The sequence below is a fragment of the Colius striatus genome, chromosome 16 (genome assembly GCF_028858725.1).
Source record: "Colius striatus isolate bColStr4 chromosome 16, bColStr4.1.hap1, whole genome shotgun sequence".
In the NCBI taxonomy this organism is placed as follows: Eukaryota; Metazoa; Chordata; class Aves; order Coliiformes; family Coliidae; genus Colius; species Colius striatus.
Window position 1 is genome coordinate 17,584,584 of NC_084774.1, and position 26,247 is coordinate 17,610,830.

General features: G+C 51.0%; 1 protein-coding gene across 1 annotated transcript; it reads left to right on the top strand.

Moving 5' to 3' along the window:
• The first annotated feature begins 9,156 nt into the window (after positions 1-9,156).
• On the top strand, positions 9,157-25,624 carry PKIG (cAMP-dependent protein kinase inhibitor gamma). Its single transcript, XM_062009099.1, has 4 exons — positions 9,157-9,398; positions 14,350-14,417; positions 23,536-23,711; positions 24,708-25,624. The coding sequence occupies exons 3-4, from the start codon at positions 23,561-23,563 to the stop codon at positions 24,782-24,784; spliced, it is 228 nt and encodes a 75-aa protein (XP_061865083.1). The 5' UTR covers positions 9,157-9,398; positions 14,350-14,417; positions 23,536-23,560; the 3' UTR covers positions 24,785-25,624.
• Positions 25,625-26,247: the final 623 nt, after the last annotated feature.

Genomic DNA, 26,247 nt, shown 5'->3' on the forward strand with positions numbered 1-26,247 from the left:
CAATCAAATGGCAGCGTGGCGCAAGAGCTGACAAGGCTCAGCATTCACCACATCCATGTGCACCGGGGGCAGAAACAGCCACAAGCTCCCTTCGGGAAGGGAAGGAAGGGGAAGAACTGAGGGTTGAGTGATGCTTTATCAGAGGATCTTACAAACCAGCTTCCTGCTGCAGAACACTCTTAAGAACACTGAGCCTTTGCTACAAATCCACACAGGCTTTTCAAACTTATGCTGAGGGTGTCATGTTATTGCAAAACTGGGTGTCCCAGGGAAGCCAAAGCTAAGCTCGACCTGCATGGGCCTTTCAGTGCCCGAAGCAGAGTGATTCCCCCTACAGTAACTAATAGTTCTGTTCTGAACTTGCTGTCTTTGTGAGATAATGGCAGAAGGGGTTTTTGGTCAGAGTCTAAAGGGTGGCTCCAATTTCTAAATTGCACTGTGTGTTCACATGACTCTCTTTGTTCCCGTGTTCTTAGGCACCCAGTGCCTTGACAGGCCCACAAAGCAGCTCTTGTGGATTTCTTCTTTTCAAAGATCTTTGGTTTGGTTTTTTTTCCCTAAACATTTATGTGGTGTCATGACAGTTCTCAATTTCATGCAAGAGCCATCAAAGCAGAGCAGAAACCAACACAGTTCCATGTGCAGGTCAGAAAATGCCACCGTAGGTGCAGTGGTTTCTGTGCTGAGATACAGTCCCTGTGAGAACACTGAGCCTTTGGTGAGACACAACAGTATGAACGAGGGGTCTCTTTTCCTTCCCTGCTTGGATGGGTTTGCTTCACTGCCTCCAAGCTGCCTACAAGTATCTAATCCACAGTGATGAGTGAGCTCTCCCTTGAGCCAGTGAAGACAGACAGACAGGATGAATTGCTCTCCGATATCTGATCTACCACCACTCCCTTAGTGCTGGCCTCAGTTTACTGACACAGGAACATTGATGTCTTATTTTTAGATTAGTTTTTTGGGGGTTCTTTCTTTCTTTCTGAAGTCTTATTGTAGCCAGGTACAGATTCCAGTGCCATGTGCAAAACCTAACACATTCTGGTAACCAAGGAACGTCCTGGGCAGTGGCAATCTCAGCTCAATTATCAGTCCTTAGGGCTTGAAATGCAGTCAGTGTTTCATGGTTAGGCACCAGCTGGTGTTAAGGTATTGCTTAACTGAAGAGCCATTTTTTATTGTTAATAAAACTGATACTGTGACATATTCCTTATGGTGTAGATGTGCTATCATATCTTGGCAACAGCAGCAGGAGGAGTTATTCTGCCTGGCTTGCAGTCTTGTGTTCATTGTAAAAGGGAAAATAATGAGGCTGTAATTACCCAGCTTGGAACTAAATGAACCCAACTGAAAATGCTGAATGATGAAAGATGACTCCTAACAGCTTCCTGGACTTGGCTTGTTTGGATACCATCACTGATGGTGCCAGTGGCAGCTCCTGGCTCTTACTGGGCCAGATCCATAGCCAGCAGGCAGAGCTCAATTGTTTGGGCTGTGCTGCTGCCTCAGTTTGAAGTACCTCTGAACAAACAGTGGTAAATATAGCATAAGCCTTGCCAAAAGAACCTGTTTACACGAGGAAGTCAGTGTGCAGCCAATTAGGATGAGATTCATAGCACACAAGCCTCTCCATATTAAAGTCTTTGGGTAAAGAATGCTACCATGTAGTCATTTACTGCAGATCAGCAATTACACTGCAGGTGGGATCACTCTTCACCCCAACATCCAGCATTTCAATATCAGATTTATGAGGTTTCTCTAATTTGGCATCTTAAATTAATCTAATAAACCAGAAGATTCAAGGAGTCCTTTCCCCCCACCCCCACCTTTGTGCAAAGAGAGGAGAGAGAAGGGGATGTTTGGAAAGTCACTCCATTAACTCTGCTTCTCGGTTTCACACAATTTCTTGTTAGCCTGCCATGCAACAGCTAGCAGACTTACTTGCCAAATTGGTTTAGGTACTGAGAAGCTGGTGACTTTCTGCCTTCAGAATAGAAGTGGTGTGTTTGGTGGAGCTGTTGGAGAGGTGAGGATGAACTCCCCATAGCAATGGAGAGGCATAAAGGAATGCTTCTAGGTGCCCAGCTGGTTACATTCTTGTTCAATCCATCTTTGAAGGCTCCAGTGCCTGGAGCCTTTGATAAATAGTAAGCCAAAAAGCCTCTTAGTCAAAACAAAGAGGATTTTCCCTCCCAGTTGCTCAGTTTAAGCCCTCATTTCTGCAGGAAACAGCTCTGCTGTGCACACACCTCTTGTCCAGCTAGTTGTCATAGCAATGGGGAGAGTGGAGGCTGTTTGGGGTGGCAATTCTGCACTGCAAGGTACAGCATCCCCTTGCTCAGCAGCTCACACCATCACCCAAGTCCCAACAGCTACAGAAAGCTTGGGAAGGGCAGCTGGCAAAGTGTCCATCTATAGAGAGAGGGCCACTTTACAGATACCTTGTTGGAGAGCTTGCTCCCCTGAACATGCCTTTGCAGGATGACCAACATCTAGAAGCACATTGAAATACAGGAATACATCTGTCCATATAGAAACAATGGCTTGCAGCATACAGGACAGGTCACAAATGCCACAGCCACCTTTGCATTCAGGCAGGAGCTGTTGGGCAGCACAGCCATTTGGGCAAAGGGTATTTTGGATGGTGACTGACATTTACACCTCACTCAGGATTGGAGAGCAAGGAACCCAGACACAAACCCAGACTTTTAGATCAAGTATGACTGAAACTTTCTCTGCAAGGCACCTAACTTGGCATTGTATGGAGCTAAGGTTCTAAAGTATGGCTTGAGGAAGCTATAGGATGTCTACTGATGTCCATTGTCTGTTGAAATACCCTTGTTACATTACTCTTGTGATAAATAATTTGAATACAGATGCTTGATGCCTTATCAGGCCAAGTTTTACAAAGCTGAAAACAATTACTTGAGAGATGTTATAAAAGGAAATTATTTAATCCACAAACATGAGTGGCAATCAGAGTCTGTCTGAAAACATCAGACTGTGTGCAAAAAGCTGTAACCCTGCATAAAAGGGGAACTCTTACACCTGTCCAAAACCAGCCAGCCCAGTTTTGGGAGAAAGCAAGAATCCAAACTAGATACAATGAATTAGGGGAGTAAATGGAACCCTTTCAAAAGTGGAAATGCCATAGTAGCCATAATGGAACAGTCATCACACAAAAAGCAGTAAATAAAATACATGTTGAGAGCAGTGGGGAGTGAGATTGGCCATTAGCAGGTGAGGAAGGGCTGCTGGCAGGGACCCACGAGAGCATCAGGACATCCATCTGTGACCAGCATGGAGGAGCTGCCAGTAACAGTGTGGACAAAGTTAATGTTGTGGGCTGGGTGATAATCTGTCTGTGTGACAGTCATTTAGCCTTCTGTCCTTCCACTAGCCAGCTGCCAGAAGGAGATGATGATACCTCTTTTCCTTTAATTTGGCCTGGTTTAGCTATTTGAAGGATTAAGCCCCTCAATCTACCCTGCATTCGGCAGAAGCCTTCTCCGGGCCACCCAGTGTGCAAGGTTGCCCTACCACCTTTACTTACACCCTCCCTGTGTCAGTCACTCACACCTGGACAACACCTAAACCTCAGGCCATGTTCCCAGTACAGTGCTGGGAGCAGAGGGCTGCATGCAGTGGCTGTGTGAAATGCTCCCAGCTCCCCAGGCAAACCCTGTTTTTATTTCATGTACACTCTCAGCACAAACAGAATATTTTGTTCCTTGACCAGAACATGGAGCTCTTCCCATGGAGCACCCTGAACTCCTGCTGCTCTCACACCAAAGCACAGGGATGCTGTACCTCCCCAGTCTTAGTCTTTATGGCCTTGGGAACAGCTAGAATAGATAAACAGGACTCTGTCTAAGGGCATAGGATGGCACAGGACGTGGGAACAGCCTTGTTGAGCTTATTGTGGCTGTTGCAGTGACCAGCTGCTTCACCAGAAGGCGCCTAGTTACACACACCCCCTTGAGCCAACATGGAAAACAGAGAATCATGCCAGAAGGCTAGGTTGGATTTTTTTCCTCACCCTAGGTAGAGAATGAGTGTTCAGGGTGAAGCCTGAAGATTGCAGTCCTTTGACTAACAGCAGAGGATTAATAACCTGAGTTTGATCCCTCACCAGTCCAAAGCAGGAGTGCCCTGTTCAGAGTCTGTGGGATAAAATCAAGTGAAAGACCATTTAGCTGAGAGCACAAGCCAGGATCAAAATATTTACATGTGTTCTGCACATCTGCAATGAGGATCTCTGTCTGGTTGCCAAACACCAAGGAAAACATATAACCATTGGCAGGGTGGCTCTGGCATATATGGTAAAACTGACAGAGATCACTATTTTCTTCCTATTTATTAGCACACCTCTTTGGTCTCCAAAAAGGAGAAGCACAATTGCCAACCCAGCCCACTACTTGTTTTCTTCCAGCTACCCCTGTAGCAGAAACAGAGGGAAGGAGGGGGTGGAGCTTGCAGGATCTCCTGCCAGCCCTGAGCAGTCAGTCCCAATCAACTCAAGCAATACCTCTCCTGCTAATCATTTTTAGCTCTTTCTGTCTCTCTGACCCTCTTTGCAAACAGAATGAACCTATTTAATACTTGCATCCTCTCCCCCTGCCCTCAAATATGTCCCTGAGCTAACAGAGCTGTTGCTATTCACCCTGTGTCCCAAACAAGAAAGCTTTTACCAGTGGGATGATTTTCTGGCGAAGCATGTGCTGGACGCATGACCTTTGTGGTTTACACTGAAGAAGCTTCTGGATTGCTTTAGACAAACAAATCTCTTCCCAAGCAGGACTTATGCTCGTTTTGTGCTTGCCTTTGTGCTGCCAGCCAGCTGCCGTGCTCCCTCCTGTCAGCAGCAGGTAAAGTGCTTCTTATATAGCGCGGGTAAGGGAGCTTGGAATGGGCTTTGGGACAGTTTGGGTAAAACAGAGCCTAGGGCAGTGCTGGCACTGACAAATGGCTCAGGCTTGCCATGTGACAGTTTGGAGACTTGCTTGTATCATTGGCAGGTGCCAAGAGGTACCCATCGAGTGGCTTATTTTGCAGGAGCCTTTGGAGAGAAGGAATTCTGCAGCAGTGCAGGTGTGTGGCCCTCATGGCCTTTCAGCAAAAGCTTTCAACTGCACTTTGGACACTATTAAAAAGTCAATTTATTTTTCAATCTGAATACATTCCCCAGAGAAAAAAACAATCATGTTTAGGCTGAGACTCCAACCTATCTAGCTGGGACAAACCTTTTTGCAGGTGTTTGTCTCAGCAGGCAGAAGAGAGAGATCCCAGAGGAGTAATGGCTGGGAAGGGACAAGCTTGTGGAGAGAAATTGCCCAGAAGCAAAGCACAGCCACCCACTTTGCAATGAAAAGCTTTATCATCTCTGCACAGATTACTGGAGCTAAAAATAGCTCCAGCTCCAAGTAAACAGGTTTTTTGAGCGTGCTCTGCCCTGCTGGCATGGCAGCCCTGCACGGTGCCAGCAGCCCCACACACATCTCAGTGGTCCCAGTGCCAAGGGCTCCCCACTGCCGGGCTCAGCCCTTCCACCCTGCCTGCTCATCGTGGTGGCCCTGGAGGGGGTTTGCTAATGAGTTCAGCCTCGTTATAAGCTTCTCTCATGTTTCACTTGATGATCCTTTCTGGATGAACAACTTCTATAAAAACAAAATGGGTCTGAAGGCCGAGTAATTCATTCAGGCATCCTCACACCCACTCTGTTCCCCAATCAAAAGCAAACCGTGTCCTTCCTCTGGCAGCCAAAAGAGTGGCTTGTCACTAAAGCTGCTTTTACCTGTTGGCTTCTCATGAATCTCCAAGTGCAAGCTGCTATTTGATGGCTCAAGACATCCACACTTTCCTTAGGGAGCCCAGCAGACCATTGATATAGTTTGTGGGGGAAGGGTTTGATCAAAAGTTTATTGAGAGTATTTCTCTTGGGGGAAGAAGTCTAGGGAAAAATAAATCAGGTTGTCACATTTTTTTCCATGTGTTATCTTTGTGCTATTCCACATTTCCTTGCAATCTTGATGACACCAAGTGACACGGGGAGCTCAGTGCCTGGGAAATGCAGCGGGAAGCTGCTCTTACGTGAGGAGGCTTCATGCTACAGCAGGAGCTGTGGAGGGAAGCGAGGCTCAGGCTGCAAAAACATTCAGGTCAGAGACAGGGCAGATCCTTCTGAAGTGGCAGCTTGTCTCCTTGGGCTTCCAAGCTTCCCAGAGAGGTCTTTTGTGCTGGTGGTTTTTCTTGCTGGAGCAATCTTGTGAGCAATCCAGCACCACAGCATGGCTCCAGGGCTGAGTTTCTTTACATCAGCATCCTTGGGGATACTCTCACCTCATTTTGACACTTGCCCTGTGAGATTGTTCTGGCTTTGTCCCTTGTCCAGCTAAAGGCTGAGAGTCCACTAGTGGGACAGCTTCTTGCTCTTCCCTCAGCTCTCATCCTGTGCTGCACCAGAGCAGTGAAGGTGGAACCAGCACTGTGGGCTGCAGAGGCGTCACAGGCCCATCTCTTCCCTGGGCTGTTGCTTTCTGCTCCCCACACTGATACAGAGCTAAAAAATGACCACAATTCTTTACAGACTGACTGCACAGTCAACAGCAGCAGCAGCCAAACCTCCTGCTGTCCAGAGCAACAAAGTCATTACCACCATTCCTAGACCACGCAGGATAACACATTATAAAGCAGATGGATGCAACAGGCAGCAAAAACCTCTCCAAAACCAAGTGTGTTAGTAACACAGGAGCTATGAAAGGCTGCTTGGAGCTGCAGCTGAGGCAGCCAGCTCTCAACTGTAACACCACCCGCCACGCAGAGTGTGCCATGCCGGGCAGCCACGGTGTCCTCTCGTTATGGAGAGACAGGAACTGCATTTAGCCATAAATAAAACACATCTCACAGTGTACAAAAAAATAGAAGAAAGATGGTGAACCTGAGAATTAACTAAAAGATGGGGTGGGTTTCCAGAGAGAAATGTCAGCTTCCATTTAAACCAGGACAGTTGAATCCCGCGAGAGCCCCACGTTGTTACCCTGATGTGGACAAATTTCAGGCAAACTTTTGGACATTTCAAGATTTGGTTGACTTTTTTCCCCCTGTGAAAGGGAAAGATCCCAAACTGCATTTTTCTGCTTAGAAGGAGTTTCGTTGGAAAACGTTTCACCAGTTCTTGTAGGGGATGGTATTGGATGGGAGGTCACTGTAAGGACACGTGAGAGCGGGCAGAAAAGGATGGAGTCTGATGGATGCTGTGGGGGGTTGTTCCCAGGACCAGACACACTGAATTGGGAGGTTTCAGTAAGACAAGACACATTTTTCTTTAGAAGAACATATAACCATGCCCCTGGCTTTGTTATTGCCCTTGCTGTATATGGCCTGCATTGAATGGTGTTGGCCGCAGGCCTGAGCTGGTGCTGTAGCATTGGCATCCTCCCAATCTTTGGCCTTAAAACCCCACAGTCCAAGTGTTAATGGAAAGCTGTAGACTTCTGGATGGCTTCCAAATACGTGCTGGAGGGAAGAGAACCCTGCAGCCTGGGCCAGGCCAGTGTGGCAGAGCCCTCCTCCCTCTGTTGCATCTCTCGAGCACAGACAGGGCGTTGTGATCGATCCTTGACCATTGCTTTCAAGTAAGTAGTAACATATGACTAAAAAGCACTGGAGAGAGATGACTTTCTGCCAAGTGATACATCCCAGGAAATCAATCTGGCTTCCCAAGGGCTGGTTTTAAAATAACACCAAATTGAAGCAGGAGGCAGAGCTACACGAGGTCAGTTTGGGGATGCACTGAGCGTGGGTATGTTTTGCTCTGTTGAGGTCCATCCCCCTCCCTCCATGCCTGTGTATTGTCATCAGGGTGTTTCCTGCAGTGCCTGCTGCTTTTGTTGGTGCTTTTATCTCTTCCTGCCTGTGATGGCAGGGGTGTGGGTATCTGTCACAGCAACGTTTTCAGGTGCACGCAAACAGATTCTGGCTGGAGGCAGTGAGGCCATGGAGGTGGAGCAGGTCTGGCTGCAGGGATGAGAGGAGAGGTACTGAATGGCTCCAGGGCCCGTCTGTCACAGGAGAGCTGCAGGATGGCAGAGACACTGCTTCTGCGTGGCTGGTGCTCAGTGAGATGGCAGATTGGGAAAGCCAAGTCCTCCTGGCTCACACTGCTCACTTTGCATACAACCTGAAATAAAAGCTTGTCTAGCTTGAGTGGGGCTGGCTCTGATCCTTGGCAAACACCCTTTGTGTTCTCCAGTTGAGTCATCCCACTTCTCCTTACAAGGCTGAGAACTCCCATCCTCACAGCAGGAATGGAGGGAGCCTTTCACTCTCTCAGCAAAGCAATTAGCAGTAACGAGCTGCGCTGGGCCCAGGCTTTCAGGCAGGAGCAGGCAGCAATATGAACACCTTGTGTGCTCACACTCCTCCCACCACACTGCTGGAGCTGGGCAGGAGCATGAGTGGAGACTCAGCACTGCAGGCAGCTTGTTCGTTTGGCTTCAGCCTTGGAGACACCAGCAGGTCGCTGATGTGACACAGAGGAGTGACAGCACCCAGAGTCCCCTGAGGTGCCAAGAACAGGCCAAAATGTTCTCTTCTGGAGCGGCCCAGAGCTGACCAGGAGCTCCCAGGCTGTGCTTCACAGCAGTAAAGATACAAAGGGATGTGCTTGACATGCTGTATTGCCTTGCCCTCAGCACCTTCCTCCACCAGCTCTGCATTTCTCTCCCAAATAAGGCTGGCACCCAGGGGCAGATGAGCTGCAGCACGCTTGGATTTTACCCTGTGGGAGTCAGTGGAGCAAAAGGGCTTCTAAAAAGCTCAAAGTATCTTCTTTTTTCCTTGGGAGGCACTTCCCCGGTGCTCCACCTGTAGCTCAGGGTGAGGGGGGTGCGAGGCTGCCTTCGGCCGGTGCCGAGGGAGAGGACGAGTGGCGGGATGCAGCTGGGACATGCTGGATAAACGCGGGGAGCAGCGGGCAGGAGGAAGCACCCAGCGACAAGAGCATCGAAGGAAGGATGTTGGGGCACATGCAGCTGCTGGGAGTTGTGGTTACACGGCGAAGCTAAACAAAGATCGCCGTGAAAAGGAAACGGATCCCTCCCGCCGACTGTAAGGTAGCTGCTTGACATCATCGGGATGAGCGTTGGATTACAGCGGGCAGGGACTGACTCGGGAGGGAAGGAGAACACGCCCCTCGGCCCCAGAAGTGCAACTTCATTTAGCAGCTCCCAGTACGAGGAAACTGCAAGTCTGAAACCGGCTGCGGCTCCCCCGCTCGACTTGGCCGCTCGCCACGCTGGGCTCACACGCCAGGACGGTGTAAGCCGGCCCCGGTCCCTTCCTCGGCGGCAGGGCCGCGGAACTTCGGCATCGGAGCAGCGGCGAGAGCCGGGGTGGCCGTAAGTAGGGCTGGGCACGCTCGTGGGGCCGGCGACGGGCTGCGAGGGTCGGTGGCCCAGAGCCCGGGCCGGCGAGGGGCTGCTCTGCCCCGGCGGCCGCGCTGCCAAGGGCTCGTTCCTTCAGAGACACAGCGAACTTCTGCCTGCCTGACCGGCAACAGCGAGGGGCTTCTGCTGCCCACAAGCCGTGGGCTGAACAACGAAGCGGCATCCCGGCGGTTCTGGTGCTGCGAGGCAGCGAGGTGGCGGCCGCTTCGCCGGGGAAAGAGCGCGGCTCGGGGCTTGCTGCGCAGGGGTGGCAGAAGGAGCGGGTGGAAATCACAAAGGACCCCGGGTCAGTGACTCCGGGGGGATTTCTGGCCTCTTTTCTGACGGGTGGCCGTTTGTTCTGCGGGACTCGCCGGAGGGCATCCCTCTTGGCGCGGGGGGTCGGTGCTGGTAGGGGACGGGGTGCCGGCCCGCGGGCCCGTGCCCGCTGAGCGCGTCCGTCGGGCTGCGGGGAGCCGCGGGACCGCCCGGCCCTGCCCGGCCCTGCCCGCAGCTCCCCTTGCGACCGCGAGCTGGGCAGAGCACGGCAGCAGAAGCGGGCTCAGATACTCGCTGGCATCCAGCTTTCCAAGCAAATGTTTTAAAAGGCAAAGACTTGGGATAAAAAAAGAACTGCTGTGTGGTGGTATTCTCAGGAGGCTTTGCAAATTCCTCCACCTCCGAGCTGTGTGTGTCTCCTCTCCCTGGATTCCCCTGAGCAGCTGTAGGGAGCAGCAGTGGAGAGCTTTCACATGCATGTAATGCCTCGGCCCCAAAGGCCATTTGGGAAATGTTTCCCTTTGCTTGGAAGGGGCAAATGGTTCTGCAGAAGAGCCGCGTGTAGCTGCAAGCCCAGAAACAATGGGCTGGGTGGCTGGGCAGGAGGACGTGCTGCGATCAAATGAGCAAAGGGCAGCTGCAGCAGGGATGCTAGAGCAGAGCAAGGGAGAGAGGAGACTTGTGGAGCGGGGATGGCTTGGCCCAGTGACAGGGACCCTCAGATGGTTGCCCTTCAGGCTCTAGGCTGTTTGCCTGGGGCTGTGGGGCAGACCTTGACTTCTTAAGCTCCTGGCTGTAAAAGGTCAGCACATTAATGGTGGCCACCCGGTTGAGAATTGTCATGTTTCTGCTCTCATGAGCAATGGTGTTTGGGAAAGAAGGAAGCATTGAAGAGATCCTCAATGGCTGGATTAATCTACAGTGCAGATGGAGGTGAAATGGTCACTTACAAACGTGGATGCAGAGGAGTGCTCAACATAACTCAAGCCCAGAACAGGGCATTGAGTGCTTTAGGCAGAGTTCCATGTGAATGTATGAGTGTGTGCCATCATTTCTCAGGGATGTTTTCCAGAGTGCAGACTCAGATGCCTCAAAGAACTGGAGGAACATAGTATGTAGGCTCCCAGGATTGGCAGCATTGGTCATAGAGAGATGCAAACCCAAGAATGCTCATAGCCATGCATCCTCCAAGCTCCCCTGTTCCATGGCAGCTGATGAGCTGTACAGGCTCACAGTGAGCTACAACGAGGAGTTTGGTTTTCTTCCTTTATCCTTATACCAAAGAAAAGTAAATCTACTCTTGAGCCCACTCAGAGGAACACCCCCAGGCACAGAACCCTGCCCCACAAAATGACTACAGAAAATGTTTTTCCAAGTTAACGTGCCCTGATCTCCCAGGGCCAGTTCCTGCAGCACACTAAGCAGCAGCATTACTCCTGTTTTCTGTGGGCTACACACAAAGCAGATGATTTTCCTGGGCTCACACAGGTCTGGGGCAGAATCAGGGATGAACCTTTAAGTCCATAAGGAGGAGCAGAAGTTTCAACTCTGCATTTTGTCTTTCTAGGCCATCCTGTTCTGGTCTCTCCTATTTTCATATTTGGACCAAGACAGAAAATCACAGTGCCCACTTTAGAGAGGATGAGAAGGAAAAACATTCATGCTTGTAGTTGTCCTTGGCCATTGATTAGAAAGGGTGTTGCTCCCAAGGCTTGCCAGCCCCAGCCAGTGAGAAGGGAAGGTTGAGCTATTGTGTGGACTTTGTTCCCAGCTCCTCACAACAGCAGTTAGAGAGGTTGAGACATTGTATCAGGACCCAGATGGCACCTGTAGCATGAGCAGGAAGGAGAGCAGTTGGACTCTGAGCTGCCGGTGTGTACTTCACACCACCCAGGCCTGGTTTGGGAGTTCCCAAATGCTTCCTTCCCAGCACAGCTCCAGAGAGGCTCAGAGCTCGCTGCACAGTCCCCTCCATCAGCTTTCCTGCAGACACGTTGCTGATCACATGCCACTGCCTTGGAAACTCCCTTGGCCACAGCTGAAATGCCAACTTTTGTTGACATTTGCAGTGATGTAATAAGCCAAACATGTCCCCACCAGAGCATCATCAACTTGACTGGAGTTACTGTTTCCACAAAGTGAAATGAATCCGTGGTGCCTATCGCCAATGAGATATCACAGGAACAAAGAGCTCAGAGGTGTTTTAATAGATGCTGGGTGGTTATCTTGGTAGCAAAACAATCTGAGTATGATTAAGAGGATATTTCATTTTAAGGATGATAAAACCTCCTGGTTCAGGGTAATTAGTAACTGATGAAAAAACAGCCCCCTATAATTACAAGTTTTCTTGGACCTCTGAGGCCAAGGATGCTGCTACCAAAATGAGACAGGTCCCTGTATGAGGGAGCCTCTCTGCTGCTCTGGGAAGAGCAGGTTCCTGTTCTGCTCAGTGATGCAGCCTGTTCACCCAGGAGTCAAGAGACACAAGAACAACCTTCTCTCTGCTGCCCTCACCTTGTTTGAAACCAGAAAGGATTTCCTCTCTAGATTGAAAGCAGCACCATAACAGCTGGTGCATAGAATAATGCTGAGTTCTGCCAAAGCCCTTCTGGGTTTGTTTGGAACATGCATTCATCTCGAAGCAACGCTGAGAGTACAGAGTTTGGTTTCTGTGTTTGTTCCTTTGGGGTAACAGCTGATAAACACAAAGGGAATCTGAAGCCCAAACATGTGCTTCACTCTGATACCCTCATAATTCGTTCCTGATGGGGTAATGGAGGTTTAGCCATCCAATAAACACTTGCACAGGGGTCACAAAATGATCTGCAGTGCCTTGATGGGTTGTAGGACTAGATTAGGAAATGTGTTCTTCAACAAGTTACTTCAGCTTGTCCTTAGTCACACTGCATGGACTAAAGCCACTTCACCACCCTTAAATCCCCAGACTTGGGGGATATCACCTGGCCTGTGCAGAGAGGTTTTTAGAGCTCTGGGAGCAGCAGGACTGGATGAGCCAGGCAAGGATGAGCCTTTGGGGATGGAGTAAGGGGTCCAGCTTCAGATTTGCTGACTCTGGATCCTCAAACAAGGGCTATGGGGAGAAACTGCTGGCCAGGGCTGCAGGGTTGGAAGGCCAGGGAGAAAAATGGGAGAGAAAAATGGGAGTTTCCCCCAAATCCCATCAGGAATGGGGCTGCCGAGTGACAACTACTTCAGAGCATTGTGGCTCCAATTTACTTTAACTCTCTCTTGGCAGAAGGCCAAGTATTTTGAGGTATTTTGCAACACATCCGAGGTGCTGCAGGCTTAACTGTTTGGGCTACGTAACCCATGAGCCACAGCAAGGCAGGAAGGCAAAGAAGGACAATAAAGACTCATGGATTTCCAAAGCTGGCTTTCTTCCTTCCTGCTTTTGTTTGCCTGCTTGGTGCCCTAAAAGGGTGATGGATATTCCCAGGCTTGTGGGAATGTCGTTTCTTTTCCTGTCCCCTGTTTCTGGTAAGCACTTCACTGTAAATGGGGTAAACAAAAGTGGATTGTTGAATCCCCGTGTCTGTTTGGTTACTGTCATGATGATCATTAGTATTTTCCACTCCTGGGAGCCTGTCATCTGCAGATCTGAAAGTGCTTTACAAATATTTCAAGCATCCAGCACGGGGAGGGACTATTAATAACTCCATTTAACAGATGGGCAAACTGACACACAGAAGCAGCAAGTGCCCTGTCCTTGAAGCACGGCCAGAGCCGGCAAGTCGTCAGCTCCAACAACTAGACAGTTGTAAAAGTGGGTCAAGAAAATAAAGAGAAAGGCTGTAGAACTGTCCCAGCTTGGAAAATGATGGGGAATCGTTCCTGTCAGTGATACTCAACCCAGATGGGCCAGAGGGATGAATTGCTGGATGAGCTACTGCTTATATGGTTAAATGGTTCATCTCTGCCTTTCTGTTCTACCATTTGTCCCTGGGACAAAGTGAAAAAGACAGTCCACAATGTTCCAAAAATTCTGAAAGCTGAAACAGCTGCTAAAATAAGCAAGTGTCTTGTTGGCTGGGCTTGCAGGTCAGGAGATTGCAATGCACCCACAGATGTTAAAGGCCACAGAGGAAATGTCTTTGAGTGGGGCTCAGGGACAGCCGAAGGCACAGCTGTGCAGAAACAGCAGAGAGACCCAAGGAGCAGAGAACACACCAAGCAAAGAGACTAAAGTACCAGATCAAACTTCCCCTCGTGCCTCAGAGAGGCTGACAGGAGAGTTTCACTTCTTTAAAGGGCAGCAGAGCTGCAAACCAGTATTCATTTATACCCTGCAGACAGCTGCTGGTTGCCCCTCGGGGCAGGTCAGGAGCTGCTCCTGTTCTCCCAGCACACTACACGAGGCCAACCAAACGAGAAGCAAAACCAAAGAGCTCTTCTCTCTGAAGCTAGGCCTAGGGCTTCAACATAAGAGGACCAATCTCTGACGGTACAACCAGCCCTGAGAAGGTGTCAGAGGAGCACCGTGGTGTGTGCCCACTCAGCCCCAACAGATCTCGCATCCCCTTGGCTGCCCCAGTCACAGATGGTGGAAAAAGGCAGCTGGGCTTTATGTTTCCCAAGGAAATCACAGCTGATGTTTTCTTACATTTATTTTCTTTCCCTTCCCCAGAAGCTGCTGCCTTGCTGTGTGTGAAGCTTCTTTGAAGTCATGTCCAGGAGGAAAGTCAACTAAGTCAGGTAGGGATTCACACTGTGGATTGATACTAATTTGACCTCCTTCCATGTTGGCTATGACTACCTGCTAGAAAGCTGCTAAGAAGGAAAAGAATATCAACCATTCTGCTGTAATGACTTCCCTTCTGTACTTTCCCTTCCTCATGACCATGTACTGTACCAAGCCACAGCCCAAGGGCCTGAGGGCAGCCCATCAGGCTGTTCAGCCTCTCCCCTACCAGTGACAGAGATGTGTGCAGATCCTCCTCCCAGGCTGCCCACAGGCCTTGCACAGGAATATCATTTGCCCATATGGAACCACATCAGAGAGTTCTGCTCTGCACAAAGTCAGCCCAGAAAGATCCAGGGAGCTCCCGTAGCTCTGGTGCTCAGAGCATCTTCTCAGATCCTCAGACCCTGTGCTGAGCTTTCCCTTATGCAGAGCTGCCTGAGTGGGTTGTTTGCAGGTCTGGTAGAGTACAGGATCTCAGGACTTCTGGGGCATAGAGACATTCTTCCTGCAGATCTCTCAGAGCAGTTAATCTCTTGTTTCTAGTGTCTTTCCCATGCAGTCTGTTTTTTCTGTAGTGCCCAGTGACAGGACAAGGGGTAACAGGCACAAGTTGGAACACAGAACACTCCAGTTGAACACAGAAGAAACTTGTTTGGTGCTGAGGTGAGGGAGCCCTGGCCCAGGCTGCCCAGGGAGGGTGTGGAGGCTCCTTCTCAGGAGGTTTCCAAACCCACCTGGACACATTCCAGGGCCCCCTGATTGAGGGGAACCTGCTTTAGCAGGGGCTTGGGCTGGAGCAACTCTGCAGGGCCCTTCCAAACCCAACCATTCTGGGATTGTGTAGAGACAGCCCTTGTCCTCCTGCACCCAGTCTGCATTTCAGTGGACCATAACATTATGGGCAAGTGATTTCAATTCATTTCCTTAGAAGCCTTCTCTTTTCTGAGCCTGTAAGTTGCCACAACCACTGAGCATCCCCTGGGTAACATTACAGGCACGTCTCAAACACCACTCCAACTCACGTCTGACATGACTTAGATAGATTTACTCTGCCTGCAGAAAGGCTCAAAAGCTGCTGTCACCTGATACAGACATACAGAATTCTCCATCCACCATGGAAATGCTCAAGAGAGGGGGATGTGCCGACCAAAGAGCTTTCTGTGCCCAGAGGAGGGTCCCAGACAAAGGACCACCCATTTCAGTGGGCAACAGAAGCCACAGAGACACTCTTAGCTCAGCCATCTCTCACCACCAGCCTGTTCTTACCTCCTACACTTTCCTCTTCTATTGTATGCAAAGCACCAGTAGCACCACCCCAGCCACTCAGTCCTTCTCACAGCTCCTAAAAACAGAGCTGTTCCCTGCTCCTACCTTTCTGGGCAAGCACTGTCCTGCCCTGGGAGTTCTGGGGGTGGCTTGCTTCTGTGCAGGAGGGTCAATGGCCAGGGCAGCTAACTCCAGGGAGCACAGCCAAGCCTGGCTTTGCTAATCAGCCTCATTCCACAGTGACACTCTGTAAGAGTTACCCTGGCTATTTTTAGGCCCTGCTGGGAGCTGCCAGGGCTCTTGCACCTCAGGAGGTTTCACAGCTTGCTGCTCAGCCCCTGACACCACACTGAGTCGGGACTCTTTGGATGCTGGATGGGAGTTCCTATGAGATTGTGCAAGACTGAGTGAGGAAGAGCCAATGCAGATGGCTCTCAGCTTACTGCATCCTGTGCTAAGCAGAGCCCCATCAACAAGCAGCAGCAAAACTTTATAATAGTTAGAGCCTGCACAACACCTCTTCCAAACTAAGCTCTACTTCCCAGCCACACAAGCACTGCTTTCACACAGCAGCAGAGCTCAGCTCCTCAGGTCATAAAGAAAACCTGGACAAAATTGATCTTTTTCCCCACAAGGCATAAAGAAACAACCTTGCTTACCTCTGTCCTTCTGGAAAGGCTCTCCTCCACCTAGAAACAGAACTAGCCCACCAAGACCTGGTGGGGCTTCACCTTCTTTTTATACATGACCAGGGCAGCTGTGCTGGAAAATAGCCCCAGCTGCATCTGCTCTGCGCTTATTTGGCTGCTCTTTGCTCATTGAAGCCTACAAGGTGTGGGGAAAGTTGTGCTGGGGGTGAGCAGCCCTGAGCCCAAAATTCAAGAGGGGTTTGAGCAGATGATGTTTACTCAGAGGTTTGTGGCTTGGTGTGATCAGAAGAGTTGGAACCACTGGGGAGTTTCCAGCCTTTGAGATGAAATCCAGAAGGGACTTTTCTCCCTGAATGATTTGGGGGATGACAGGAAACCCAAGAGTGAAAGGGATCCCATATCAAAGGAATTCACCCCATGGCCCAGGAGCAATGGGCTGTCCACCTATCACAAGCAGGGACAATGCATGAGTGTTGCTGGAACATACCTGCAGCAGCAACTGTGGGACTTCTGCTGCTGAAAGGTTTAAAGTGACTGGTCTGTGGTTCATCTGCTTTGCAAGATCAGGCCGTAGCAGTTCTTCCACACAGCCACTGGGGTTGTTCATGGGAGAATATGTTGATATATAAAGGCAGCTCAATAAGCTGGAGGAAGTAATAATGGTGAAGGGACTCATCCCCTCATACTCCTCACAGCTTTGAAAGGGTCTCTGCAGGGGACAGAGAGACCCATGGGTGCTGGCTCACAGGGGGATGGATGCTGCTGGCTGTGTTGGGAGAGCATCAGGGCTTTGGCTTGCTGCTCCTTGCTGTGCAGAAATCAGAGAGCCTGGCTCGGGGGGGTGAAAAATGAGGAGAAAGGTGTCAGCCTGCCATGTAGTAGGGCTGGAGAGGCCAGGCATGCCTCATCCAGCACTGGCACATCCTTCAAGGGCCCTGTGTCCTTGGGAGGCTAGGGGGAACTGAATTATGCCCTGATTTATTAGCACCTCAAAGCTGTGGGATGTGAAAAACAAGCTTGACCTGGGAACAAAACAAAATACAACTGCTGTCACGGCAACTGCCTCCAGATGCATGAAGAGACCAATTATTTCCATTAATCAACTTAGCAAGAAGCCACAGAAGAGGCTTAAGCTGCAGAGGCTCAGTGCTGTGGGGAGGGGAGGAAAGAGGGAGAGAGGGAGAAAGAGGGAGGAGCAGAGAGCTCCAGCAAACCTGGGTTGCCAAGGCAAACTGTGGTTCCTCCAGTGGCGAAGGGTTTTTGGAGCAGATGCTCAGTACCCATGGCCTGTGGGGATGCCACCCACTCCTGGCACAGGGATGCAGGCTGGCAGTGCTGCACAGCCAGAGCTGGGCACTGGGCTGGCCTCCTGACTGAGGGACAGATGGATGGCTCCCTGTGGTCACCCATATGTCCTGATGTTAAGGAGATGCTGGTGGGGCTGAGCAATCCTCTCCCGTCTCCAACACTCCTCCCCAAGCCTTCCCCTCTCCCTTGGGGACTGCAGCATTGCAGAAGGACTCTCCCTACCCTGATGCCAAGGGTCAGCTGGGATTTTGAAATCTAGCTGGAGCATCTCTTATATCAGCTGGGAGCCAGGCAGTGGCCAGGAGGACGTGGGCAGCAGGAGGTACCTTGGGACAGCAGACACACTGCAGTGGGGATCCTTGGGCACATGTAGAGGGCCAGGAGGGAGTATGGGGAGTTTGGTAGAGTTAAATGTGAGGTTTTTGAGGTCACAGAGGAGTCAGTCTAAGCCTAATCTTTAATCTGGGGCTAAGCAATTAGTTACCAGTTCTACAGGCAGTGACTGATCTCTGTGCTGTAACACCAGGCCCAAGTAAAAGAAGGGATCTTTTTATGGACATCGAGCGTCAGTCCCCTGCTGGGGCTGCTCTCCTATATGAATGGTAGTTTTCCACTAAGTCCTAGAGAAGCTTAGAAGCTCTGTTCCTGCAAAACCACTGCAGTGCCTGGAGAAGCTGTGATGAATTAATTGTATTGAGGGTAATGGCCAGAGGGTGCAGAGTTATTATGAGGAAGCCTTCCAAATATCCCCTTGTGCCATGCTCAACCCTGACATCTCTTCACCACTGAAGTGTGGGGAGGCTTTTCCACACTATTCTTGCTGGATAGAAGCTGCTCAACACTTGAGATGGACACACGTGGCCTGGTAGGAGATCAGGCTGCTGCTCTCTTAACCAGCTGGGAAAACTGGGGCTCATCACTTTGGAGCACATTCCTTCTGGCCAGTAAGGCCCACTACCACCACAGTTTGGAGAATATAAAGATGTCAGGAAAGCAGGGAAGCAGCATGCCCAGCACAGACTCTGCCATGAGCCTTACCAGCACTCATTGCATGTGTAACTGCCACCAGCCCAGGCTCCCAGCAGGACTTCTGCACCTTCAGCTCAGCTTCTGGCTGTCATCAAAGCTCCAGTGCGTGGGGGTCATGAACCATAGCGAGGCCTTTAAGGCATGAGCAGAGGTCTAAAAATACTCTCTAGCCCCGATAACACCATTACAGAGCCCTGCTTTTTGATGTGCAGCCCCTCACACATGTTCCCAGACAAAAGCCAGTGGAAAATGTGCTGAAATTCCAGATGGAAGTTGTCAGACAGTTGGTGGAAACCCCTTGACCTCCAGTGCTGGCTTCAGCCCTATGGGTTTTTTTTTTCCTCCTTGCTGGATGTGACTCTCCCAGCAGGAAAGCTCACAGCAGAACTGCATGGAGCACAGAAATCCTGGGGCTCCCGTCTCTGTGCTCTACCAGGCTCCCCTCTGCAGTAAACCCTCTTACAGTGGAAATATTCCAACAGCCCAGCAGGGCTGATGAGTATGTTTTGCTCTTGTTATGGATCTGGCCGCAGCAGAAGAGGTCTAATAATAGTCCCTGTACCCTGGAATGAAAGGGCAAGGGGCACTGCACAGCACGGGGAGAGCTCAGAGGCGACTGTACAGCTTCGTGCCTCAGGCCCTGCAGGTTAGCAATGAGGGAAAGAGAAGTGGGATGTGATGTGTGAGCAGAGGAAGTGGTCACATCCATGTTCCCTGGCACAACTTTGACATTTCACCCCAGAAACACAGCATGATTTAGCTTGACTTGGTAGCTGTATGATGCCAGAGGTTTAGGGGCCAAAAGAAAGTGTTAGAGCCTCTGATGTCAGCCCCAGCAGGTGGGAGAGCACATCCCTGGCTGGGCTGTGGGATGAGGGACTGACACCCATGGCTGTTGGCACCAGCTGCCACTGGCAATGGGCTGGCACAGGGCCACGGCCCCACAACAGCTCCCTGGGGTGTGAGTCAGCTCCAGGGACCCATCACCCCAGTCCCTGCCCTCGGGGGGGGGGGGCTGCTGCTGCCACAGCAGGGGCCGAGGTGTCAGGGTCCCCTCCTTGGGCGTCCCAGGGGTGCCTCTGCCCACCCCTGAGGAACAGGGGGTCTCTCGAGGAAGGCACGGTGGGAGCAGGCCACGATTCAGGCTTAGTTAAGCAGGGGAATCCCCTTTGAACCTCCCTCCTTACAGGTGTGCTGTGTTGGCCACCCTAAGGGCGTGGATGGCTAAGCAGGGGACTCAGGTGGCTAATGCCCAGCAGTGCCAGAGACGCCATGCAGAGATGAATGGGGCTTTCTCTGAAGTAGATGCCCTTTGCACTCACTGCAAAAGCAAACTAGGTGGAGAGAAAACGACTGAAGGCCAGAAGTAAGAGTGGCAGAGCAGAAAGGAGCAAAGCCATCAGTGGAGGGGAAGCTGGCTGAATTCAGCACAGCTCACTGATAACCAGCATCAGTGAAGAGTCCAAAAATAGCCCTTCCTAGCCATAAAAAGCTTACAGTTTAACCTATAGACAAGGGACAGATGCAATATGCTGTGAAGGGTTCCCTTGAAACTGAGTCCAGGGCTGGGCATGACTGTGACACCCACCCCAGGGCCTCAAGTTGCCCCAGGGAATGTTTAGGTTGGAGCTGGGGCAGATCTTTCCCTGAGAGAGGTGTCAGCCCCTGTGCCAGGCTGCCCAGGGAGCTGGGGGAGTGCCCAGCCCTGGAGGGATCCCAAAGCCATGGAGCTGAGGTGCTGAGGGCCAGGGGTTAGTGGTGGGCTGGGCAGGGTGAGGGGAGGGCTGGGACTCCATGATCTAAAGTTCTTTTCCAACCAAAATTATTCCATGATTCTGTGATCCCTCTGAGCTAGACCCTGGGTTGCAGGGCTTGTGTTTGCTCTGCAAGTGCAGGGCCTGGGATGGATTTAACCTGCCTGTGGCATTTCCAGGTCACTTGTCTGTTGCTCTTGTACTGTTTTCAGTAACTGTTTGCTCGTAGTCCCTGGGATCTGTGCTGTGGAGAGGCAGGAGAGGAGGCAAACAGGAATTAACTGCTGGCCTGTCAGGGGTTCGAGAGGGGCATTGAGCTGACGTAAAAGAAATGCCCTGTTCCTTCTACCAAAAGGCAGAAGAAACACTTAGCCTTGTAATTTCTTAGCACCCACCTTCTAAATGGGTACAGTTCAGCCCTGTTATGAGCAGGGCTGGTTTATCTGCACCCCCTGAGCAGAGCCAGCTGCTCTGTCAGCTGCTGGGTGATTTCCCTGGACAATGCCAGCGAGCCCAGCTGCGGCCTGGCTGAGAAACCGCTCCAAAAGCTGAGCCCATGCCAACAAAGCCAATGCTGATACAGCTCCCCAGCTTTTGTTCCTCACAAGATCCTAGGGAAAAATAAGTCCAGGCCAAATGGAAGGTTTGGCAGAGCCAGGTTCTTTGAAGGGAGCAGAGGTGGTTGTGGGGCCTGTGGCAGTTTGCGAGGGGCTTCCTCAGTTGTGGCCTGGGGCACAGGGACGTGGCCTCCCAAGCAGCACAGAAAGGCTTTTGAGGAATGTACAAAGGGCAGCAGGTCCCAGTGCCCTGCAGTGGCCTTTGTCACCACGCCAGGCACCCCCTGCCCCATCCCCATGGGCTGGAACATGCGTCAAGGGCACGGGGCCTGGGTCTGTTACCGTCCGCAGCAGGGAGAGAAGGGAGGCAGGAAATGACCCACGGGGGACAGGGTGAATCATCTTGAAGAACCCTGGAAACCCTTGTGCGGTGTATTTGTGTGCTGTGGGCTTATTCCTGCAATGTCTGGCAAGAGCTGGCACAGCATTCCCTCCCACCCACCCACAGGAGAAGGAAACCCTGAAGGTGGGGAGCTGGTGGGTGATGCACCCCCTGCCACTGCTAAATGCCTGTCCATGTGACACAGCTTGAGGTTGAACTACATGGACAAGAGGGAAGGTGGTTCCTTTCTCATCCCTGGCAGATGTTAAAAGACGTTTCCATTGGCTAAAAACCCGCCGAACTGTTTTGCACCTGCTTGGAAATGTGGAAATTATCTTAGAGAGATCAGGTTTTTCTATCAAAAGCAGAGGTGACAGCTGCCATCAGCTCCCCGGTCCAACAGCTTCCTGGAGACAGAGGTTGGAGTGGCTCTGCCAGTGGGGAGAGATCTGCCTACAAGGATTTTCAGAGCCACCCACCTTGAAAACCCTGAAGGAACTGCACAAACTTGAAAGCTTTGCTCATAAACGCAGCCCTCTCCAGCTGGTTGCCTGGAGAGCTGAAGGCTGGCACTCTCCCAGCCATGGGAAATAAATAAATCACATGCGCCATCTCCCGGCCACTCAGCTGGGTCCCAAACCTGCCGCGAGCAGGACCAGCTTCTGCACACCTAGTTCCTTCCAGATCCCACGTTTTTCTCAAGTGATGGGGCCTTTAGTCCCTTGGCACGGCGCTGCTGCAGCTGAGCACATCTGCCCTTGGCAGCAACATCAGGGGGTGCTGGGAAGTACCTGGGACTGCTGAAATGTGATGAGTTCCTGCAGGTTTGAGGTTACTGCACCCTGCTCATCAGTCTTCAGGAACAGGGAGAATTTCACCTGTTTTATCCTGGCTATTGCATCTTTGCCAGCATCTTTCTACTGCCAGAACATGGGGGATTACAGAGTGAGGAGTGCGAGTCCTGCCCAGGCTGGTGTTCTGCCAGAACACTTCCCTGGTAAGAAGATCAATACTAAGCAGGATTTGTGCAAGAGCTGAGCAAATTTCTCAGTGGGACATTAACCACAAGACTCAAAAGCCAGTGAATGAAAAGAGACTGAATTGTTTTATCATTATACAGGAGTGTTTCTAATCAGGTCTCCATCTGGTATTGACAACAGCATCAGGGCTAAAGGCAAAACTGGAGATAAAACAATTGCTAATCTCTAATTTCCATATAGAAAGACAAACTGAGTACCAAACTTGACAAAGCAGCAGCAGGATACAAGAGCACCTGATTTGCAAAGCAGGGGCAGCAGATGCCTGTGATACTTTCCCTGAGCTGCTGAGGTCCCTGGACTCCACGTGCTGCACAAACACTGGCACGTTGAACTCTCAGCTAAAATGCAAAGCCAACAACTGAAGGACTTGCCAGGCTGAGCTGAGAGCTGTCTCACGGCAGAGCTCAGAGCCCTTTCTTGCTGCTCTGCACTTGGCAGAGACACCAGCCTGGACTGAAGGCATCCAAACAGCTCACAGGAGGGCTGATTTTCACATGTTGAAGTTGTTATCTCAAAGCAGGCCAGCCCAAAGCTTGATCAGTGATAGCTGGCAGCCGATGCAGGGTAGTACCGATCCAAAGCTGATAACACCCCCCTGCTCCCCGAGTTTCCAGCGGGTGTCAGTCAGGACCCTGATTATTTCCCATTACAAATTCAGGCTGGATCAGCACCCCATCCCCCCATCCTGCCAGCCAAATCCAGCCTCCACTCAAAGCTCCCTGGTGTTCTGAGGAGCAAGGGGGGCATTTTCTGTCATGCTTTCTTTTTCTGTGGGGAAAAGCTGCTGCAAGCCACCTTGCAGCTCCTGAAGGAGAAGGCCAGAAACTCCAAAGAAGAGGCAAACGCCTTGCCTGCCTCGCTTTGCAATGGGAAGGCAGAACAAGGGCCAGGAAGGCAGCTGGGACGGATCCTTCCTGCCTCCCTGCCCTCATCTGGCACGGTGGGTCACCCAACACGCTGTCCCACGTGACAGGGCTGATATCTGAGATTTCAGGAGCTGCTGTTAGAGGAACCAGAGCAGACTTACCAGGGACTATTTTTTTCATGCTGTAATTTAACTCCCCAGAGTAACCTAACCTGGAGGGAGCCAGGACTCGAGGCTCACCGAGCATCCCTGACCTCACAGCTGTGTTTTCTCCGCAGCGTTTGGCCGGCCCATAGAGATGCAATGGAGGTAGAGTCCAGCACCTACAGCGACTTCATCAGCTGTGACCGGGCTGGGCGCAGGAACGCTGTCCACGACATCCAACGGGATGCAACCACCATCAGCATGCGCAAGCTGACTGATGACCTGGCTGACCTCGCTGTCAAAGGAGCAGGTGAGCTGCTGCACACACCAGGAAGCCCATCTCCTGGCAGCCAGGCTACAAGGGCAGGGCAGGAAAGGGCAGCTGACCAGTGCTGTCCCTGAGAGCATCACACATGCTCAGGAGGAACGTCCCCGTTCCTCGCTGCAGGCAGTGCTCTTGTGCTCTGTGGGTGCTCAGCTACTGGGAGAATCCCCAGGCTGAGAGGCTCTCGCAGTAGTTCTGGGGTTCGTGGCACACAGCCCTTTGCTGGGCTGCTTGGGAGAGGCACTGGTGCTTAGATAAGACGTGGACTGACCAAGAGCCTTCCCAGAGCAAGTTACACATCAGATGTACTTTAGGCATTAATCAAGTGTGGGGCAGGTTGTGGTTTGCTTTTTCTTTGTTAGTTGGGTTTGTTTGTTTGTTTTTAAATCAGCCTTCAAATAGTTCCACGGTATTTTAAATAATAACAAAACTCATTCTTAACACCATCAGCTGTCTCCAAATCTTCCCCTTTATCCCAAACATGGCAGCAGCATCACCCAGCTCAGTATGTGACAGCCAGCTGACTACCAGAAGCGTGAAGCCTCTGTTCAGAACATGGGCAAACCTTGCTCTTTTCTTTCTGCAGCCTACAATCTGTAACTATAAAAACTTTCAGCATGTCTGTACTAGCACACACCCATCCATAATAAGCACAAACTGGAGCTCTCCTAACAGAGAGCAACACAGGTAGCTGTCAGGCTGTGGGGCAGACATTCCTGGAGCACCGGCAAGATGCTGTTACAGGTTAGACAAGCAGAGCACATACCTGCCCCCAGGCTCCCTCCTAGCATCAGCAGATTCGTTGAGAAGTGTTTGCACAGGGAGATGCAGGGAGAACCCAACCCTCTTAAGCCAAATATCTGGCCACAGGAGAGTGGTGATAGGTGGCAAACTGAATAAAAATCAGCTGTAGCAAATAGTGATCACTTGTGAACTCAGCAGAGTCTAACTGTGCTTTCTTCCCAATCCTCCCTTTTGCAGAAAGCCAAAGAGATGCCACTTCTTCTGAGAGCAATCCTGGAGCTCCAAAGGGGCAAGAGAACAGTCCCTCCCCATGACAGCACCCAGGGTGGGATGGGCAGGAGGAGGGCCTTGCTGTGAACATCCAACAGGAATTTGCTATTGAATCTGCAGACAAAAGCCAACCTGGAACAGCAAGTTATCTGTCAAATGCCTCTGCAGCAACTCTTTTTGTTTAGAGAGCCACAAGGACTGGCACCTCTAAAAGACTTCTGCTCCCATCCCTAACGATTTAGAGCTACACTGCCATGGTTGTAGTGACATGAGCCATTCTCCAGATGCCTTAGCTGCGACTTTCCCCCGGGGGAAAAACCAGTATCAGTAATAATAGACACATCAGACTTTCCTGTCCAAGGTACCTTCCTCCTTTGCAAATTTAGACTTATTATTTATTCTGTTTCCATAGATTAGAAATGTAGGTTATTGTTTTTTCTAGGCCTCACCCTCATCTGCATCTTAGACCTGTCCTCTGGACTCTCCAGGGTTCAGAGTGGGCAGTGGGTAAGGGACCTGGCCAGTCCTGCTGCCCTCAAGCACCACTCACCTGTGCTGCTTCAGCTTAGCATCAGGAAAGGACCAAAGCACAGCTCTGTGTGGCTGAGCTCCACCTACAGACTCAGCAGTACCAGCCACAGGCATCTTTTTCTTCGGGTTTTGGCCTTTTAAGATATTGTTAAGGGGAGAGGAGAAACATTTTGCTTGTTTGACTGTTGAAATTCAGGCTTAACTTTGCAAGCTGTTAGCTGAGATGATCTCTGGTAGGATCTCACACCATTCTCTCTTTTAGGAGACATGTTTTGTGTTCAAGATGGTTTGATAAAACTATAAAAGATGTTGGAATAAATAACAGCCTTCAAGTACTGAAGGTGGGTTTTTTTTCTGCCTGGATGTTTCCTCTTCCTCTGTTTTGCAGCTGGTTGAGCTGCAGGGTGGTTACACCAGCTTCCCCTGATAGGGAGATACAGAGCTGCCTTACAAAGGAGTCCCTTCTGTTCTGGTCTGTGAAACCCCAGAGGTTTGCAGCACCCAGGTGGCAGCAGATGCAGTTAGCCACAGAAAGCGCTAGAAACCTGCCCCACTTCCCCAGGTTTGCTGCCAGGCAGAGCTTTTCCCACAGGTGTTTCACTCACCTGTGGGAGCACCGCTGCCCTCCACGTGACTGCCCCAGAAGTAAAGCATAAGGCCAGCTTGGGACTTGGCAGTGTGATCTACACATAAGCAGAAGAGATGCTGGGGGAAAGAGGAATCTTCCCTCTGCAGCACAGAGTTCTCAGGACATGTTGGTGTCTCACCCAGCCCCAGCAGAGCTGATCAGAGGGACCTGGCCAGGCTGGAGCCATGGGCCAAGGCCAGTTCTATGAAGTTTAACAAGGCCAAATGCCTTGTCCTGCACTTGGGTCACAACAACCCCAGGTAATGCTACAAGCTGGGGCAGAGGGGCTGGAAAGCTGCCCAGCAGAAAAAGAGCTGGGGGTGTTGATTGATGGCAGCTGAACATGAG